Source organism: Scyliorhinus canicula, chromosome 22, assembly GCF_902713615.1.
Source record: "Scyliorhinus canicula chromosome 22, sScyCan1.1, whole genome shotgun sequence".
NCBI classification, from domain to species: Eukaryota; Metazoa; Chordata; class Chondrichthyes; order Carcharhiniformes; family Scyliorhinidae; genus Scyliorhinus; species Scyliorhinus canicula.
In genome coordinates, this window is record NC_052167.1 from 13,688,695 (window position 1) to 13,709,618 (window position 20,924).

Below are 20,924 nucleotides of genomic sequence, written 5' to 3' on the forward strand. Positions count from 1 at the left end.
TACTCCAATTTAAAATGAAAACCCCTTTACATTCTGTCAAGGGACCAGAACTTACTCTCTCTGCAGTCTTCTGTGTTTCCTAGTCTTCTGCCTGTACAGCATCCCATTCCCATAAAAATAAGAAATACCTTCTTACCTGTCAGGAAGAGATCAAAACAAACCTTGTCAACAGAACAGGTATGACGTTTATCAGTTACAGTGACAAACCATTGACTTGCTTAATGTTTAGACTCCGGAGAAAACAACTTCTGACTAGCATGTTAACTTCCTTTCATCTCATTTTAGATTCACATCCCAGCATGGAGTTGTCCTGAGAAGTTAACCTTTTAAAGCAAGCTTTAACTCTCGACATTTTAACTCTAAACATTTTTTTTTTAAAAAGCTCACATCTAGATCCATTCTGTGGGAAAATGGACAAAGAATGCTGAAATGTGATATTACCAATATATCAAATGCTATTTGCCAATGAACCTCAGTGCCTATAAGCAAAATTTAATCTCTTGTTGACCAAAACTTGGACCCTATGCGTACGATAAAATTAACGATGACCCTTTTTTACAATGCACAGATATCTTCGTATCCACCTACGAACAGACTGGCTGCAACTGAAAAAATATGTCCACTATTACCCCCTCCCTTGTGAACTTGCCCCTTTTACTTTTTATTTCAATTGATTTATTGTCCTTTGTATCTACAATCCCGATCACTTGTGAATTGATGACCTGATCAATTGTACAGCATGGGTGCATTAATGATACATTGTGTAACAGATAGCACTCTTTTCTTTATCATACAGTAATTATATCGCAATCCTTTGGTAAGCCCAGTTGTTTACGCAAACTTCAATACATATTGTCTATAATTGCATGTACAGGAACAAGCCGATACAAAACCTATTCACTCTTGTGCTTCAGCACTTACCTCATCTCTATCTTACATGATGGAGATGACGTCAGGTCCTGTCACCTGTCAAAGATTGCAGGGATGCTAAATGACATCAAATTGCTGTTTTCACACTCCAGTGAGCTACAAAAGCTTTCTCACCTGGTTTGGTAACATTAAAATGGGAGCTACGTTTTCATCTCTGATCACTGCTACATTTGGATGCTCTGCAGCAGTTTTAATGCCCACAACTGAAGCAATGAGAGCCACAAAGCAACCTTTCTTCCACGGCAACCGACTGCACATTTGACAAAATATGTTCACGTTGGAGTAATGGGATTGCATGTTCACTCAAGGACATCAACAGTGTTCAGTGAGTTCAATATTTCATCCCCCACTAGAAGACCTCTGAAGAAATCAACCTGTGGAATCTAAAGAGGAGGCAATTCATGTTTTATGATGCTCAGTGACGTGGCCAATCAAATAAAACTGCTGTCTTATCTCAATCATAAACAAATATTATTTAACAAGCGATCATTCACAAACTGTCAATTATTATTTCATTTTGACTTATAGGATATTGTGCGGTCCTTCCATTATATTGTGATCAAATGTATAATTAAAGGCGATCTTCAGTGTCTCATCAGAGACCTGTTCAGCTGGCACCAGCCGCAGGCACCAATAAATTCAAGGTTGACACGTTATTCCATGTTGAATTTTAGCCAGGAGGCTCCTGAACAGAAGAAGCAAAATTCATTACACCCCAGATACATGAGCCAAGCATCTCTCTATCAAAACAGGAGGTCGCCTTTGGTAGACACAGATGAATGTCCAGGGTCGTGCATGTTTTCCTGTGATGAGGCCACCATTACTTAATCATTCTCCAACGTGAGCCCTTTATGTCAACATTGTGTGGACAATAAATAGCACGCTCTCAACCCAAAATACTCTCACTCTGAAAGCACGCATGGTATTTTTCTCCAGTTCGCATAAACTGACACACACACAATCTGTATTCTCAGCAGCAAAGCAAGCCACTGAGCACCTGACTATTAAATATTGCGCTTTTGGCAGGGGTTGTTTATACATATGTGATGTGTGATTTCTGCTGACAGAAACTAACTGACAATGGTAATTTTCATAATAATAACTTCTTTGAAGTTTTTCTTTCAAGGACAACAAGCGCTTTCTGCAAAAGTATTGTATTTCCTGAAGTGTGGTGGTGGGGGGTGTGGGGGGGGGAAGAGAAATGCGAATGGTTGGAAAAAGACCATTGCACTGTCTGCTGTGGAAAGGACTTGTACAGAGCAGGAAGATCCCAGCGGAATTCTCGTCAGTAAATTTCAACTGACATGATTAGGAAGGGGAGGAGTCGGTCAGTATCCCTGCTCCCGGTCATTCTCCAGTGCCCCTTGTTGGAATACTCACAGGTTGACATGGATGAAAACCGGGATGAGCTTTAGCTGTGAAGCGCTCTAATTGAACTTCCTGCTTTTCCTACTGGGCCCACCAATGAATTGCTGGTTGGGTGAGGCACTGCAAGGTGGAAGGTGCTATGGAGCCACATGTCCAGTGTCTTCCAGAAAGGAAAAGAGAAAATTGGAAGAATAATTGTAAAAATTAACCTTTCCCAATGGTTAACATATTTTAAAAGGTGGTTCCTAAAGCCTTCAAACAGAAACCTTTCCTGTTAGTTTAATGTATTACCTATTTAATGAAAATCTGTTCTTAGAAACTGTTTCTCGTGGTGCTAAATATTTAATGCGCTGGTTCTCTATTTTGGTGCCTCTTGAAAGTATTACCTGTATGTTCTCTTTCTTGTGTCTTTGGACTCTACTGCTTACCAATTTCTTATTCATTATTAGTTAAACCTGGCAAATTGCTCCCTTTGGTTTCATTCAGTCAGGAAAAAAACATTGGAGCCAACATACCAATGATAACTGAGTTGGGTAAGCAGCCCCTTACACCTTTTGTCCACAGTTTCTCTTCGCTCATCACTTCTTCTTTTCATTTTGCTGAGAGATTTCTCCAGTCTCGGTGTCTTTCTGTTGCTGGCTATGGTTGAAGTTGGCGGCTTTAGTTGTGCCCTTCTAATTTATTTTTAACAATTATTATTTTCACAGAGTATCTCTTGCCCTTTGGCCTCGCTGTTCTGTACTTGCAGCTGTTTCCATAGTATTTTGCTTGCAGTTCATTTCTGCAGCTTCAGCCTATTCATCACCCTCTGTCACGTTGATTGACAGTTCTTTCCACAGCTCTTACAACAAGTCTGAAAAGAGGGGGGGGGGGAAAGGAAAAAAAAATCAAAACAAGACTTCAGATCAAACCTTCTTTCAAACTGTTTATTTTTGCTAGATTTACTCTGAAGGCAGAGTTCAGGGGTTACCAAAGAAAGAATAACTTCTACTTAGCTTGCTACGCTTTGCACTTTGCACTGAAATATGAAAGTAATTTAGACGCATTTTATTCAAACTTGTATCAAACTAGGTTACAGCAAATAAATGCCCCGGGAAACATTCTTCCCAACAATCAACTATAAAGTTTGCACAGACTTTTCTCCTTTTTCCCCCCCCCCCCCCCTCCCCCACGACGAACAGCTCCTCAAACACGGTCACAAACATCCCCGCCTTTTCCCAAACTCCCCTGCTGAGCCCCTTAACTCATACTTTATCTTCTCTAACCACAGGAAGTCGTACAGGTCACCCAACCATGCTGCCACCCCCGGTGGCGATGCCGAACGCCACTCCAGCAAAATTTGTCGCCGTGCAATCAGAAAGGCGAAGGTCAAAACATCGTCCTCCTCCTTTCCATGAGCTCCGGCTTCTCTGAAACCCCAAATATCGCTACCAAAGGGTCCAGGTCCACTCCCTCCTCCACTATCCTGGCTCAGACCGCGAACACCCCCGCCCAGAAGAATCTTCCCGATTTTTCACAACCACAAACATGTGTGCATGATTCGCTGGCCCCCGTCCACACCTCTCACTCATCTGCTACCCCCTGAAAGAACCCACTCATTCTCACCCGAGTCATATGCACCCTGTGCACCACCTTAAACTGTATCAGGCTCATCCTTGCACACGAGGAGGTCCCGTTTACCCTTCGCAGTGCCTCACTCCATACTCCCCAATTGATCTCCATTCCCAACTCTGCTTCCCATTTCTCCTTGATCTTCACCACCCGCTCGCCTCTCTGCTCCCCCAGCCACATATATATCCCCAATTCTTCCCTCCCCTCCCACATCCGGAAGCAGCAGTCGCTCCAGCAGGGTGTTTCCCGGCAATCTAGGGAACCCCTTCCAGACCTTTCATGCAAAGTCCCTTACCTGTAAATACTTGAACTCACTACCCCTCGGCAGCTCTACCCTCTCCCTTAGCTCCTCCAAATACAAATCCCTCACCTTGACCAGCCCCACTTCCCTCCACCTCATGTATACACTATCCTCCCCCCCCACCCCCCCCCCCCCCCCCCCCCCCCCCCCCCCGTCCTCAAACCCATGATTCTCGCACAGCGGCGTTACCACTGGGCTTCCTGAATACCTACTCGGAGCCATTGGCAATGCTGCCGTCACCATAGCCCTCAAACTAGATCCCTTACAAGATTCCTCCTCCATCCTAACCCACTCTATCCCTCGTCCCATGAAAATAATTTTGAGCAAAAAGTTCAGAGATTACAATTTCCAATCTCCTCAAGCTGCTGTTTGACTGTTCAATGGCTTCCATCGTGTATTCATGTCCCTCCCTTGACCAATGTGTGTTGATAACTTGTTGCCTTTCCTTTTGATCTTTCCAGTGAATGACTCGAACGTTCAATTTTTGGACCAAGATGATGATGATGACCCAGATACTGAGTTGTATTTGACACAGCCATTCGCGTGCGGGACAGCATTTGCTGTCAGTGTGTTGGACTCCCTAATGAGTGCTGTAAGTAAAAGCAGGCCGACGTGCTTTTCTTCTTCATGATCGGTCTTTCCTGTCCATTGCTTGCGCTTGAATTCACAGGCTCCATCTGATATGCAGTTTTTAAAAATACAACCTTTCTTATAAATCACTCATTGACAGATCCATTGGTCTTTTAAACCCAAAGCTTAGCAGGATTTGGTCAAGCCTTTGGGCATTTAGAAGATCTCACATGCTGCGTGTTTTAATAAGTGTGCTATAATTCAAGGCAGCCGGAGTGAACTGCAAGTTACAATGTAGAACTGCACGTGAAGTGAATGCGTCCCGTCTATTAATTAAGAAGCATTTTGTTTTATATAGCTGGTCCTTTTATATGAAAATATCAGTGTTGTTGTCTTTATGGGTGCAGTGTGATATTACAAATAGCAGTCTTGAGGTAATTACCTGGTCCAAGTGTTAAGGGATCAGCAACGCAAGTTGTACAGCTGGCGTCATACTGTTCCTTGACCAGGAAGCTGGAGGTCTTTAGCTCTGCTTACAGGCTTTGAAACGGCAGTTACATTTTAATGGTAACTAAGAGCCGAAGGGTTAGTTACTCACATTGAAAGGTGGAAATAAAGTTTTTTTTGAGAAGCTTCCCCAGCAGTGATTTCAACCACCAGGGAGATGTTTGGAATTCCCTTCACGCTAGCCGCTGTTATATTTCAGCAGCTGGGATGCTGAAGCAGTGTGAGAGCCCACCTCCTCTAGGCCCATTCATACTGCTGGTCTCAGTCCAATTTGGACAACATTGCATCAGTGTTGCAGTTTGCTACTGGTTCACATCAACTTGAAGCCAAAAGCTCCTTCGGAATTGATGCAAATTGTGGGGTTTAATGGGTCTGTTCGTTTAACACTGTTTGCTGTAAAAGTATTGAAGTGTAAAGTTTTTATGGTGCTCTTGAACTGTGCTAAATATACTGCCAGATCGATCCTTTGAGCCTTTGATTGTAACAAAACCTGCTTTTTTAAGGGCGGCACTTGTTTGCTCAAAATAAAGCACCCGAGTATAAGAAAGCTGGGGTTACTTTGAAAACGATCAAAAGCTTTCAAAGCATCTCTTCAAAATAATAAGAGCCAACCACAGTTAAGGCAACCGGTGATTTTTACTGAATGGATTTCTGAAATAATGGAACACCGTTAGCTAAGTGCTCCAATGTAGCTGAAATGTAATGGCTGGAAGAGTCACCTTTGACAGCCAATCCTCTCAAAGTGTCAGGATAAGGCCTGACTTTGCCGAACATTAAATATTTCATTCAGCAGCCATTTAAGGCTTTCCCAGCGCGCACAGGACATTCAACACCAATAGCAACTTGCATTTGTATAGCGCCTTTTGAAATATCCCAAGGTGCCTCACAGGAGCAATGTCAGACAAAATTTACCACGCAAGGACAGGTAATAGGGCAGGGAATCAAAAGCTTGGGCACAGAGGAAGGTTACAGGGAGCAACGTGAAAGAAGAGAGAGTTAGAGGGATAGTGAAGCAGCTTAAGGTGGCGAATGAAAGAATTTAAAGCAAGCATATTTCACAAGACTAAAGAGAATCTTGCTAAGCTTGCCCTTCAAATGTCTGAGGCTGTACCATACTGCTCGCAACCTTGGTGTCATACTTGATCCCCGAAATTAGTTTCCAACCAACATATCTGTGCCGCCTTCAAAACATTGCCCTTCTCCATCCCTGCCTCAGTTTATCTGCGGTTGAAACCCTCAACCTTGCCCTTTTACCTCTATATTCTAACACACTCCTGACTGGTCTGTCACATTCTAACCCCTGTAAACTGGGGTTCATCCAAAACTTTCCCACCTGTGTTCTCATTTGCACCTAGTAACTCGTACCCGCAGTCCTATGTTGACTTCTGATTACGCAATGCCTCCATTTTAAAGTTCTCATCTTAGTTTTCACACACCTCATTAGCCTCATCTCTCCCTGTTTCTGTAATCTCCCTCCAGCCCCACAATCCTGCAATATGTGTGATCTAATTCCGTCCACTTCAACATCCCTAAATTAAATCGCTGTGCCGTTGCTGGCTATGCCATCTGTCGCCAAGCCTCTAAGTTCTGGCGTTTACTCCCTAAACCTTATTTTAAAGGTGCCACCTATCTACAAGCTGTTGTTCAATTACCAATAAGGTGAGGTAGTGTGAGTAAAACCCTGCACTAGCAATAGTACGACAAAAGAAAAAGGAGAAGCAGCTTTGGAACACAATGCTAAATATGAATAATAAGGAACTGGATATAATGGATGGGATCTTCCTTCGCTCTTCAAAATTTACTGCAGCCTCAGATCAGGGATGTTTAGTGCTCTCCAGTGAGCAGAGCGGACATGGTTTCATTTCCATTTAACATAAATGTAAATGCAACTGACAATTTGTGAAGTATAGCCCCATTATTCTGGCATTAGAGACGATCTTTAGTTTATACTGTGTGAGAGCACTGAGGTTACAAATTCATGTGGATTTGAAAGCAAAAGGCAGAGAGATCCTTAATTTGTGAACTTGAGCATGAAATATTAAAATAACTTGGTGTATGTGCTGTGGAGATGTTTTCTTTGAAAGAAAACACTGCACTATTTCCAACGCCTTTTCCACCACTCCTGAGATTCAATATGAAATAATTCGCTGCGAGAAATGCGAAGTAACGTACCATGCAACAACAACAACAAAAAAAGCGAATTCATAAATCCAGCGTTGGCACCAGATGCAAATTTAAGTTGAATCCAAGTTGCACTAATAGGCGAAAGTTTATAAATGAATCTGTCAGATTGATCAGACAGTCCAACTTGCTGCAGTATCAGCCAAGTGAAGTTTCTGTCAACACACTTTTCACATACATTGCCATCAAATGGAGCTGTACTGAGCACATTAGATGACTTAACAAGGTCATTGCAGCACCAAGCTCCCCAAATAACAATCCTTGAACGCTATGTGGGCTTGTGGGTATGGCACTGGAGTAATGCCCTTTTTGTTGGCTGATGTGGCCGAAAAGGTGCCAGCAAGGAGGATATGGATTTCTGGGCATTGAAATAGTCTGCTGGTTTGATGTCTCAATTTGGCCCCTCTCTCCGTTTTGAAAAACAGCTCGAACAAAACATCATTCAGGCAACATTTCACGTTGAACAAAGGTGTTGATGATTAACAGACAGCTCTCATCTATCATCCCGGTTGACAGCATTGTCAAAATCACAGATAGCTACCACATGTTAATGCTGAGCTTGCTTCACTAAGAGCCGTGGGTCTGTAATTCACTTATAATCACAAAACAGTCCCTGGAGCTGATCATTGTTTTTACTGGCTGAGCATGGCAAGCTAAATTTCCCACCGCTCGTTCCCAAAATAAAATCGGGTGATCTTGTTCTCATTTGCTTCCCTTAAGCGTCAGAAATTTCTGGTGAGTCTCACTTGTTCCAACTTTTAGAACTATGGAAGTTCCTGTCGATTATAGATCATGACAGATGGTTTCTGGCTTCTCTAGGCAGGGGCAGATTAAGATGGCTGCTAGCGGACTGCAGTCAAATAACTTTCACGGGACCTATGTTGTTTTTCTCTCCCTACCTCCCCCCGCTTCACAGTTCAAAATGAAGTAAGGAAAATCCTGTATATTGAAAAACATTTTTTATGTTTGTACAATTTTCACTTCTTTTGTATCTCATTGCTAGCAGTCTTCAGACAAGATACCATTTAAAGTACAGTTGGCATTGCCAACAGGGGCGCAACCACTCAGGGCCAAATCATCTCTCACCTCATATGTTGTCTTAAATAAAAGCAAAATTACTGCAGATGCTGGAATCTGAAAGGAAAACAGAAAATGCTGGGCAATCTCTTCAGGTCTGACAGCATCTGTGAAGAAGGAAAGGAGCTAATGTTTCAAGTCCGGATAGCTCTTTGTCAATATGGTTGACTTGCTCTTGCTGATGAAGCAATGTTGTGGCATAAATGGCTTTTTGCATATAACAGGGCTGAATGTAGGTGTTTCATTTGCCCTTAAAGGGTAGCTGCCATTGTATTATAAAGGTGATCAGCAGAGCAAGGATTAATGTGGCACTGTACCGTGAATGGATTGCCCCAGGTATTGTGTGGAGAGTCGGATGATAGTAGATTGTTGAGCAGAGTCCAGAAGGGGCCATCATGGAGGCAGTACCCATGCATAGCAGTACTTGGCATATGTATTGTTTAACAATAAATGGTTTATGTTCAAACATACAAATCTCCAGAACTCTTTGTGAGCTACCAAAGACATCCGACATGTGGCAACTAAATGAACAACCCCAGAGCAGCTGGAAAAGGACTCTGGAATCCTAAGGTTTGAAAATCTAAAGACACTGAACCCTGACCTGAGAGAAATGTGCCTAAATTGAAGGCACAGTTGGAGATTGTCTAATTGGAAAGCTCCATTACAGACATGGAGGCTCAAGGACTCCACCAGAGCATATGGAGGCCAATGCATTTGTCGAGGCATATGAGAGAATGGGCCTCTAAACATCCAGAAAACAAAGGTTCTCGACCAGCCCCGTCCTGCCATACAAAACTGCCCCCCCCCCCCCCCCCGTCCATCCAAGATCCACGGAGTGCCCCTGGACAATGTCGATCAGTTCCCATACCCCAGGAGCCTCCTCTCGACCGAGGAGACATTGTCGACGAAATCCAGCAGCAACTCCAATGCGCCAGTGCAGTCTTCGGACGCCTGAGGAACAGAGTGTTTGAAGACCGTGACCTCGAACCCAGCGTCAAGTTCACGGTCTACAGAGAAGCCGTGGTCCCTGCCCTCCTGTGTGCATCAGAAACATGGACAATGTACAGCAGACATCTCAAATCCCTGGAGCGATGTCATCAACGTTGCCTCTGAAAAATCCTGCAAATCCACTGATCGGATAGGCGTACCAATGTGAACGTCCGTTCCCAGGCCAAATCGCCAGTATCGAGGCACTGGCCACGCTCAACCAGTTGTGATGGGCAGGCCCCATTGTCCACTGCCCGATACAAGACTCCCAAAACAAGTGCTCTACTCCGAGCTCCGCAATGGCAAGTGATCACTATGAGGGCAGAGGGCTACAAGGACACTCTGAAAGCCTCCCTAGGTAAATGCAACATCCCCATCAACACGTGGGAATTGCTCGCCTTAGAATGCACAAACCGGAGAAGAAGCATCCTCAAAGGCACCAAACATCTCGAGCGTCGTAGAGTGGAACACGTGGAGGCCAAGCGTAAACAGTGGAAAGAGAGAGTAGAATCTGGAGCGCCCCACCCACCTCATCAAACATCATCTGCCAAACCTGTGGCAGAGTCTGCGGATCCAAGATTGGACTATCCAGCCACTGCAGAACCCACCACCCCAGAGTGGAAGCAAATCAACCTCGACCATGATGGACTGTCCAAGGGAGAGAAGATGGAGGTCCATGGCCAGACCTGATCAAAAACGTCAGTCAAGGATTCGAGCTTGGTCATAAAAAAATAAGGCTGAACAAATTTCAAAAAAATAAAGGGAAAAAGACTGAAAAAGAAAGAAGAATCCACTGTGTTGATGAAGAGAAGAACCTGAGTGACAACAGAGTCTGTAGAACTGACCATATTATAAAATGGGTGAACTTCCTTGGAAAGTAGGTAGCCATCAGAGTCAGCATATCCAGAGAGCAGCTGAAATCATAACATGAAGTGGCCAAGCTGGATTGAAGTTAACAGAAGCTGGATTGAAGTTAACAGAGAAAGTTTCTCAAAATGGCAGGTTAAGATAGCCCACTAGCCCCAAGGGTTTGGTTCTTAACCACTCACCAGGAGAAAGTTCCCTTCTGAAAGCTGTGATCAGTTGAAATGTTTCTAACTCTACTCCCTGCAGCCCTCTGAGCTGGAGATTTGCCCTGACGCTTTGCAGTGTGTATGCTGAGAGTTCCTCATCCAGGTACAAAAATGTCCATTTTTATGGGGCAGGGTGAGACGGGCGGGGGGGGGGGGGGGGGGGGGGGGGGTGGACAGAAAGGTCGATTAATGCAGCAAAGTCGGGGATGGGAACTCCCTGCCGATCTTAATGCCCGAGCTCCATTCAGATAGATTGAGCACTACACAAGCCCAATTGGCTACTTAGTTGGTGGGACGGGGAGGATTTGCTTGGACGGGTTTCCCTCAATGGCAATGGGAGAGGGAGGCTGTTGATTTTTTAAAAATATTTACAATGCAGCAGGCTGTTCGTGGGGAAATCCCCAGGATTGTGGTGAGGTGGGAGGGAGGGGGGAGACTCGTGCTGGGAAAGCCTATGGACTTAGAGGGTCCTGGAGAGGAACTACAAGGAGTTCAATGACAAACACAGTTTTATAACTTAGCTGGGCCTCTTCTGGCCTGTCTGGTCAGGACACCCATCCCACCCCTGACCTTAAATGTGTTTCATCGTATCTTGACCTTTGAATCATAAATGGATCATGCCTACATTTGGAAGGATTGTCACCCAGTACATGAATCAAATCGGCTGTATTACTATTACGGTAGTTAGTTTTGATGCTTCGATCTCGACATTCAGGATTTTAACCTGAACCTCACCGTCCATCAAAGGTGGGGATGGAAGTGGATTACAGTCAAAGCTAAAGTGTTAGTGAATGTAGTAGCCTTATAAAGGAAAGAAAAGGAAAAGGACAATACTTTGTATCTTTGCAAGCGGAGTTTAAACCAGAGTTTTTATCTGTTTGGTAGCCACTAGCTCCACTTGCTTCCACTGAAAGATGCGATTTAGCAAAATCACTCCACTCTGAATGCAATTTGCTTTCAGTCACTGTTGCAAAGTGTATGAGTGAAGCCATAGATCTGTATTCTACAGGTCCTGCCTCAGATGGCAGGGGTATCGCTTTTGGTGACACCTCTCTTGCAACGCTAGTTACTCCATTTCGCAATCAATCATGGGTGTCAAAAACGAGTGCTGCAAGATTGGCATCACTGTGATTAACAGGGATATGTTTTGCTTGTGGAATGGGTGGATTTTACAATCCTGACTTCATTTTTCAAAAAGAGCAGTGTTGAAGTGTCTTTGAAATTAAGCGCAATAGAAAATCGATTTTCGCCGAACAGAAACTTTTGGTAATAACACAAGGTTGGGAATTCGATATTTCTGGAGAGTTCGCAGAGTTAGCAGCATTGAACGGTGGTCTCCAATTTTAACACAACTAGGCTAGGGTGAACTGGGCTAAGGGACAGTTAACATGATAACCAGGATGGAGTGAAGGAGTAGTTACACAGTGTTCCTGATGCGTTTTTACCCAACACTCATTTGTCAGGAAAGTCATTTGTTGAAAGAGCAATCTGCCCTGAGCACTCGATGGCCTACTTGAAATTCGAAGGGCGCAGCCTGACGATGTAGATGCCACTGCAATCTAATTTTAACTGCAGAGGATTGTGATACCAAATGTTGTCCTTCTGACCGATCACTGTGAGCGCACTGGGAGGCCCCAACCCGTCCACTTGCCCAACTCTTAACACTAACCTTATAGCAGAGATTGTTCCCTTCGATCCCCAGATGATCACAGATCTCCCATCTGATTTTCCACTCCCACCTGCTATCTATGATATCATTTCCACTGGTTGTGGCAGGAGTCATTGTTGCTGGACTATTCAAAAGAGGCCATGACTTAAAATGGCCTTGGTCTCACAAGGAACTCCCCGCAGGGTTTTCCCTCTGGTATTGCACCCCACACTCCCCATCCAGTACGATCATAACCCCAGGTTAAAAGCAGGTCTGGGACCCAGTTGTCCCTAAAGGTTTCTAAGTGTGGTCTTCAGCGGGAAACAATTCCCGCCGGGTGATTCGGCGCAATCCAGATCGCTATCCACCCACACTGAGCAATTATTTTGGAGCCAGGGGTGATTCATGCCAAAAATGTGATGAGTTGGATCCAAAGGTCGGATCCCCAGAGATCGGGACACCCCTTTTAAAGTACACCTCGATCTCCGTATAACCCTACAGCGGGCGGCACGGTGGTTAGCACTGCTACCTCATGACGCCGAGGCCCCGGGTTGGATCCCGGCCCTGGGTCACTGTACATGAGGAGTTTGCACATTCTCCCTGTGTCTGTGTGGGTCTCACCCCCACAACCCAAAGATGTGCAGTGTCGGTGGATTGGCCACACTAAATTGCCCCTTAATAAAAAGAAGAAAAAGACCCTGGGAAACCCTTTTTTTTTTAAATAAAAGAATAACCCGGCAGTAAACCTTCCCTTCCTTCTTGCTGGCAAAGATTCCCCCTCCCAAGAACTGTCATCAGCCCTCCCACCCCCGAAGTGAGAAACAGCCCGCTATGGGGTCTCCAAAGGCCCCCCTTCAAGCCATGTCCCTCTGCACCGCTCCCTGGTACCGCAAACCTTGCACTGGCAGGTTGGCACTGCCAGGGCGCAGTGTCAGGGCACTGTCCAGCCATGTACCTGACCATCCGGGAGGCCCCATTCATGGTGATTACGTCCATCCAGAGTGTTCAACAGTGACTGCGAGAAAGTCCTCATTAAGAAACCCTTGCACTTTAGTGTCTGAGTGGAGTGAGTTGCTTCTATGGTGGAAAAGTACCTCCAGTGCAAGCATGCTGTTCAGGCATCAGAGGCTGAAAAAGATCTAGTCTAAAAAGTTGCTGTCAGGCAGAGCACCTGATCTTTCTTGGAAACACTTTGGAGTAGAAAAAATCCACAATAGAAAAAATGCAGTCAGATAGGACACCTGCTTAAAAGAGGAAACACTTCAGTTAATTGACCTTGAAGTGCTATAAAAACAAACAAAACTACCCTCCTTTGACATAGCATTCAGCTGTCAATCAAGAGGCTCTTAAAAGTCAATGGGGTGTGAAATTGAATGTAAGCAACCAAGTATAAAGGGATAAAAGAGGGCAAACTGCAACATTGAAACTGCAGAGCCTATTAAAATTTCAAGGGGAGTGAAATGCTTCTTCAAGAAACAAACTGCAGAATGGCTCTGTCCTATGAGAGAACATAGAACAGTACAGCACAGAACAGGCCCTTCGGCCCTCGATGTTGTGCCGAGCAATGATCACCCTACTCAAACCCACGTATCCACCCTATACCCGTAACCCAACAACCCCCCCCCCTTAACCTTACTTTTTAGGACACTACGGGCAATTTAGCATGGCCATTCCACCTAACCCACACATCTTTCGACAGTGGGAGGAAACTGGAGCACCCGGAGGAAACCCACGCACACACGGGGAGGACGTGCAGACTCCGCACAGACGGTGACCCAGCCGGGAATCGAACCTGGGACCCTGGAGCTGCGAAGCATTTATGCTAACCACCATGCTACCGTGCTGTTTAGGACTTTAGGACAGGCGGGCTTTGGCTGTGCTTTGCCCTGTTATGCAGCGTTAAACATGAAAGAAAGCAGGCTTCACGACCCATGAGATCCCCGACGTGCAACCTCCCCCCACCAGTGCCATGAAGCCACTGCATTCAGCTTTAATCTTACAATGGGATTAACATCAATGCAAAAGAGCTGTGATCAGTTGACCCTGGTCACACCAGTTGGAGCGGGCCGGGTGCATCTGAAGCTGTTTGGAACCCGGCACAAATCCCATTTCAGGCCTCTACCAGAATTCTCCTGACTTGCGCCAGGCACAACATGGCCGGGAATCGTCATGTCCCCATCTCAGGTCTTTTTTAGTGTGTGAGTCAGCCTCCTTTAACATGTTAATCAAAAGCACAGCTAAGTAGTCTTTAACATGCATGTGCACGTGTTTACTCCATTACACGCCAAACATCTCACTTTAGTCCTGTGGGCCTTTGACTTTCGCCTTGTTTTTAAACAGTCATTTAATGCTTGGTTGCTTCTGTGCATTTTCCCCCGTTCTTACCCAAACAGCAATTAAACTCTTACTGACCTGTTTAGCTAGCAATAATTAGACCTTGTATTTTCACCTGACACCTTAATTTAGCAGCAGAATAATTAGTTTCTTTTAAACAAAAGAGCAATAAGTAAGCAGTTTTTAAAAGAATTGTTGTTTCCCCCCACCCTTCCCGAGGACAATTTTTTGGACACAGCAGTTTATCTGCACAGCTCTTGCTTAGAAAGAAATTCTGGGAGGGGTCTCATACACTCGTCAAATAGAAATTCCTACTGGGGAGTCTACTGGCAGAATTCACCCAAACAATCTCTGAGCGACATTTTGGGCGGGTTTGGCGGGGTATTCCTCACTGGCTGTTTGGGTCAGATCTGTACCGCTATTCACCCAAACGTAGGGTGCAATCGAAGAACAGCCCACGAAAAGCAGCGTGCCGCATTGCAGCATTGCTGAAAGAATCCGGGGGACACTACTGCCAGGATCTACCTGGCTCGCAACGCCTTGTCAAATCTAAGGCAATCTTGCGAGTGGCCGGGATCACCTTTTGGTAAATCTGCACATTAGACCAGGAAAGCTAGTCTCACTTTAATGTGCAGATTTCCAAGGTACCTGAGGCGTTGGGATGTGTCCCTCCACAAATGGGGACCAGATGGAGCGGAACTTGCGGAGCTTGTGTTCTTTGTTGAACAGAGGTTCAGAAGCCCCCAGGTGCAAGGCCTCTGGGAAGGTTGATACCCTGGTCCTGTTGGTTCCACCCAGGAACCCTGGCATACTGGCAGTGCCACTTGAGTGCTGGCCTGGCACTGCCAGGGTGCCCAGGTAGAATTGCCAGTAGGCAGAGTCTTGGGGAGTTTTTCCCCAAATGTTTTCTTCACCAGGAAGATGAACCCGCCGGTCAGACTGGCTCCTGAGGGATCGGACCACCATTTTGAAAGGCTGTCTCGATCTCTAAGTGAGCTGAAGGGTCTCCCATCCTTCATAATCCCCTCTCATCCTCTCCTTTCATGGGCATGCCCCCCCCCCCCCCCCCCCCCAGGTCCTGATCTCGGCAGTGCTGCCTGGCAGTGCCATGGTGCCAGGCTGGCAGTACTAAGATGCCTGGGTGCCAGAAGGAGAGTCAGGAGGCCATCCTGCCATTCCCCAGCCACCCAGGAGTCTCCAATGGCCTGGGAAACTCCCCCAATGGCGTTATGCCTCGTCCACATTTGTGTGGACCAGTACTAAACAGCGCCTGGTTGACGCCTCGGTTGAATCTCGCGAGATGTCTCGAGCATCGCGAAACACGTGAGAGGCCTTTCGCGAGATTCAATGGTGTTATCTCGACGCCAAGGCGGGCAGCGCCAAGTTTTTTTTTTATAAATTTAGAGTACCCAATTATTTTTTCCAATTAAGGGGCAATTTAGCATGGCCAATCCACCTATCCTGCACATCTTTTTGGGTTGTGGGGGTGAAACCCACGCAGACACGGGGAGAATGTGCAAACTCCACACGGACAGTGACCCAGGGCCGGGATTCGAACCCGGGTCCTCAGCGCCGTAGGCAGCAATGCTAACCACTGTGCCACCGTGCTGCCCTCGGGCAGCGCCAAGTTGATACGGAATTGGGCTGTGCAGCTTGCAGTTAGGACCATCTCTCACTCCCACCCCCTCTCCAAACAAATAGGGGCGAAACAGCTGAAGGCTGCTGCTGCCCATCGAACTGTGCCCTGTAACCTTGCAGGTCTTTTTAAGAAAAAGCATAAATGGTTTTGGGAGTCCTTGCAACTTTGTGAGAAAGCCGGAGCATTCTGTAATGAGGATGTTGTACAGATTCTGTGCTATTAAACAAGGTCCATGGAGGCCCGTAAAAGGGACAGTGCCTCCTTCACTAAAACAATCATCTTTAATGAAGCTTGAATTTATTATATTGACATTAAGTAAATATTTCTAGGACTGATTGTTTACCTGACAGGATGGAATGGTTATAGATGCTGGCAGGCTGTCATCTTGAAGTAGCTGTGCACCTAATAAATTGTGCTTGCCAGCACACTTGAGTGTTTTAAACAAGACCACCTGGGACTTTACCCTCATCATCCATTTATTTAAAAAATAATCAAAATGTTTAATTGATACATACTTAAGTCTGATTTCTGTCAGCTCATGTCGTAAAGCTGCAGGAAGTGATAGCAGGGGAGGACTGTGAGAGCATACATGTGGTAATGCGCAGCGACATTCTCAGCATAAAGGCTGTTCCCAGCTGAATCAGTGATGAGGAAAAAAGGCACTCGAGTTTGTACAGGCTTTAAACCTGTCCAGAGTCTTCTACTTTTGTATCTTTCTCAGCCTCATATTGGTTGTGAAGTTAACGCTGAGAGAGGGAGACTTTGCATCGCCAGTAACAGCAATTATAGAGGGAATTAATCATTACAATTTCTGTCTAGAAAAAAACTGACCTGAATTTGTGTGTGGAAGAAAAGATATATAGTGAAAGGACCTAATGGGACATACAACTAAAACAGAGTAATTGGAGTCTGCTGTCTTTTCACTTCCCGGATAAAATATGTGAAGTGACAGCACGTTAGTTTTAACTGCACAAAGTCCTTGGAAAGCGTAATTTGAATTTCTTTGGTGATGACTTTAATAGTGTTCGCTTAAAGAGTTTGTTTTATCTCCACAGACATACTTCAATGACAATATCCTGACTCTGATACGGACATTAGTAACAGGGGGAGCCACGCCAGAGCTGGAATCAATGCTGGCTGAGGAAAACGCCTTGAGAGGTGGATACAGCACTCCGCAAACACTATCAAACAGAGACAGGTGTCGAGTCGCACAGTTGGCTCTGTACGATGGCCCCTTTGCAGACCTTGGGGTAAGGCGAATCTGTTGTTTTGCTCACTACACCACACTCTCCCTGACTGTTCTGAATGGAAAGTACTTACACCCGACACTGCCATTTCTTTACATTTTGGGTAAACTGGATAATTATATGAGGGAGAAAAGAATAGAGGATAAGGTGAGACAAATAGATTGGTGGGGAACAGTGCACAAGCATATGCCCGTTGGGCCAAATGGCCTGTTTCTGTTCTGTAAATTTAACGTAATTAAACACTATAAAAATAATTTGGCGTATGTTATGAATGGATTTGTAATATGAGATGGTTTGCTGCACTGACTAATCAGCACTTAAACATGTGTCATGAAGCTTGGTAAAGAAGCTCTTTTTCCGGAAGTATCTGGGTAAGGACCAACACTGCCAAGGCCAGGAAGTTCTCCGAGTGAGAAAGGGAAAATGAGGAAACTGATCTCACTGAGCTACACAAAATGATGCTTCACAAAACCATCATTGGCTGAGAGAGGTCTAAGAGCATGTGGCTCGTCACCCTGTGGGCCAGAGAATGGGGTTGCACATGGCATCAAGAGAATTAGAATGGGAGTATTTGAGATAAGATTGAAAAATGCATCCAGACCTCCTGTGGCTCAGTTGTCCAGGCACTGGGGTTTGTCTCGGCAGTTAAGCAATGTCCCAGGTTTGATCCCTAACATATGATGAGTTATGGGGATACCAAACATCGCAAGGAGCACCGCAGTCGCTGGGAGCTCCCGGCCAAAGCTGGGCAAAACAATCATTCAGGGTTCCTACGTCTGATACATGGTTCACACATTGAAATCAGAGACATATTGGACATTGATGAGGACAGGAAGAGAGTTGCCTGCAATGCCCTCCTGGTGAATAGCCTGTTCAATGACCGGGTCCACAGTTGAAGAATGGGTGTATGGGTAGCTGACAGCCTTGCAATTATATCCAACAAGACTGGGAGAGAAGCGGGCAAGATTGCAAATAGCACGTTTTTTTTACAATTTAGGGTACCCAATTCATTTTTTCCAATTAAGGGGTAATTTAATGTGGCCAATCCACCTACTCTGCACGTTTTTGGGTTGTGGGGGCGAAACCCCCGCAAACACGGAGAGAATGTGCAAACTCCACACGGACAGTGACCCAGAGCTGGCATCGAACCTGGGTCCTCGGCGCTGTGAGGCCGCAGGGCTAACGCACTGCGCCACCATGCTGCCCAGCACAGTTTGAAGTTTCCTCAATGGGGAATGTGAAAGCGCTGATGATGATTGTAGCGGCGGCTAAAATATTGAATAGAAACGCCTTGTAAACAGGAAATGCTTGTTTTCAATTAATTTTTTAAAATATTTTTATTCAGGAGGATTTCTATTTTACAATATACACAAACTCATTCAACTTTACACAGTTTTCTTAATAAGCCGACAACCCACCTTTCCACCCTGTGTGCCCTGTTTTATTTTTTACAAAACACCCCCCTCCACCTACCCTATTTGCTGACGATTACCAATTCTTGAACGAGATAAACAGCCTCCACCTCAAATAGAACCCCTTCTTAATGGCGTACTTAATTTGCTCTAGATGCAGGAACTCCGACAGATCTCCCACCCGTGCCAAATCCCTTGACAGCTCCGGATCCCGCTACCCTAGCAAAATCCTCCTTCAGGCTATCAGACAGGCAAAGGCCAAATCAGCCTTCCTGCATTCCCGGCTCATCCAATACCCCAAATATCGCTATCCATGGGCCTGGAGCCCCCTTAACCCTAAAATCTCTGACAATATCTCGAAAAACGACACCCAGAACTTCCCCCAATTTTGGACAGGAGTAGAACATGTGTGTGCCATTCGCCAGCCCCCTTGAACACCGCTCAAATCTATCCTTCACCTCCAGAAAAAACCCACGCATGCGTGTTTTGGTCATATACACTCTGTGCACTACTTTAAGTTTCAGGCTCAGTCTCGCACACATGGAGGTCAAGTGTATCCTACATAAGACCCCTCTTCAAATGCACCACCCAACTTTTTCTCCCACTTTCTCTTTATCTCCTCCAGCGAGGCCCGCTCCCTCTCCATCAATTGCTTATAGATATATGAAGTCTTCTCCCCTATCTCATCCTCAGACACTACACTTGTCCATGAATGAGTGGGGTGGCAACAGCCAGCTCCTTTCGCACAAAGTTCCTGACCTGTAAATATATGAACCCATTTCCCCCCCCCCCGGGGAGCTGAAACTTTTCCACCATATACTCCAACCCTGAAAATCTACCCTCCAAAACAAATCCCTAAACCTCTCTATCCCCTCCCGTTCCCAGAAACTGTAAGTCAAGTCCAACCCTGCCAGGATAAATTCGTGGTTCCCAAATCTCGGCACCCTCAACGTCACCTCTAGCTTATAATGTTGCCTAAACTGGTTCCAGACTCTTAGCGAGGCTACCACTACCGGACTCATAGAGTACCTGGCCAGTGAGAATTGAAGAAGAGCCATCACCAATACCCTCAAACAAGACCCTGTCCAGGAAGCTTCCTCCATTTGCCCCCAAACCGATGTCCCATGACTCATTTCCGAACCTTCTCGATATTCGCCACCCAGTAGTAGTTCAGCAAATTCAACGCCAAGCACCGACCGACTATCAGTCTACAAAAACGCTCTCCAAACGCACAATGTCTTTCCTGTCCAAACAAAGGGCGAAATCAGCTTATTAGTCGTCCCAAAAAAGGATTTAGGTAAGTCGATTGAGAGACTCTGAAAAATGAATAAGAAATTGGGAGGATCATAATTTACATTGTTTGAATCCACCCATCCAGCGATAGCAGCAGTGCGTCCCACCTCTTCAAATCTCCCTTCATCCCTTCTACCAGACTGGCCAAATTCAACTGAGGCAACAATGCCCAGTCGTGGGCAACCTGTATTCCCAAATACCTGAAGTTCGACCTAGCCAGCTGAAACGGCAATGTCTCTAGACCTCCTCCCTGCCCCTGAGGGCTCACCAAAAACACGTCACTCTTTCCCACATTAATTCTATACCCTGGAAAGGAGCCAAATCTACTTACCACCTCTATAATCCTTCCCACACTGGAAGAGGGTCTGTTACTTACAAATGCAAGTCGTCCATGTACAAGGACACTCTGTGTTCCATACCTCTCCTCTCTATATCTTTCCACTCCAAGTGGTTCAATTGCCAACACAAAAAGTATCACAGAAAGTGGAAGCACCTGCCTTGTTCCCCTATACAATCGAAAGCACCCCGAGCTTAATGCGTTAATACAAACGCTCACAGTTGGGGGCCTTATACAGCAGTCTGATCCAAGAAATTAGAATGGATCCTAAACCTGAACTGTCCCAGTGAGATACTCCCATTCTACCAGGTCGAATGCTTACTCCATATCCATGGAGATTATTACCTCCAGTTCTGAACCGACAGGGGCGACATCACTACTTTTAGTAATCTCCTTATATTGGCTGACA

General features: G+C 45.5%; 1 protein-coding gene across 26 annotated transcripts in view; it reads left to right on the top strand.

Annotated features, from left to right (window-relative positions):
- kcnma1a (potassium large conductance calcium-activated channel, subfamily M, alpha member 1a) overlaps positions 1–20,924 on the top strand; it is an 838,366-nt gene that overhangs the window by 779,328 nt on the left and 38,114 nt on the right. For 15 of the 26 annotated variants that reach the window (XM_038783288.1, XM_038783287.1, XM_038783293.1 and 12 more), the window contains 3 exons: positions 2,748–2,831; positions 4,672–4,802; positions 17,282–17,476. In XM_038783288.1, the coding sequence (XP_038639216.1) occupies positions 2,748–2,831; positions 4,672–4,802; positions 17,282–17,476 (410 nt within the window). The remainder of the gene's footprint in view (positions 1–2,747; positions 2,832–4,671; positions 4,803–17,281; positions 17,477–20,924) is intronic. The other 11 variants (XM_038783296.1, XM_038783298.1, XM_038783299.1 and 8 more) reach the window with 1 other exon arrangement.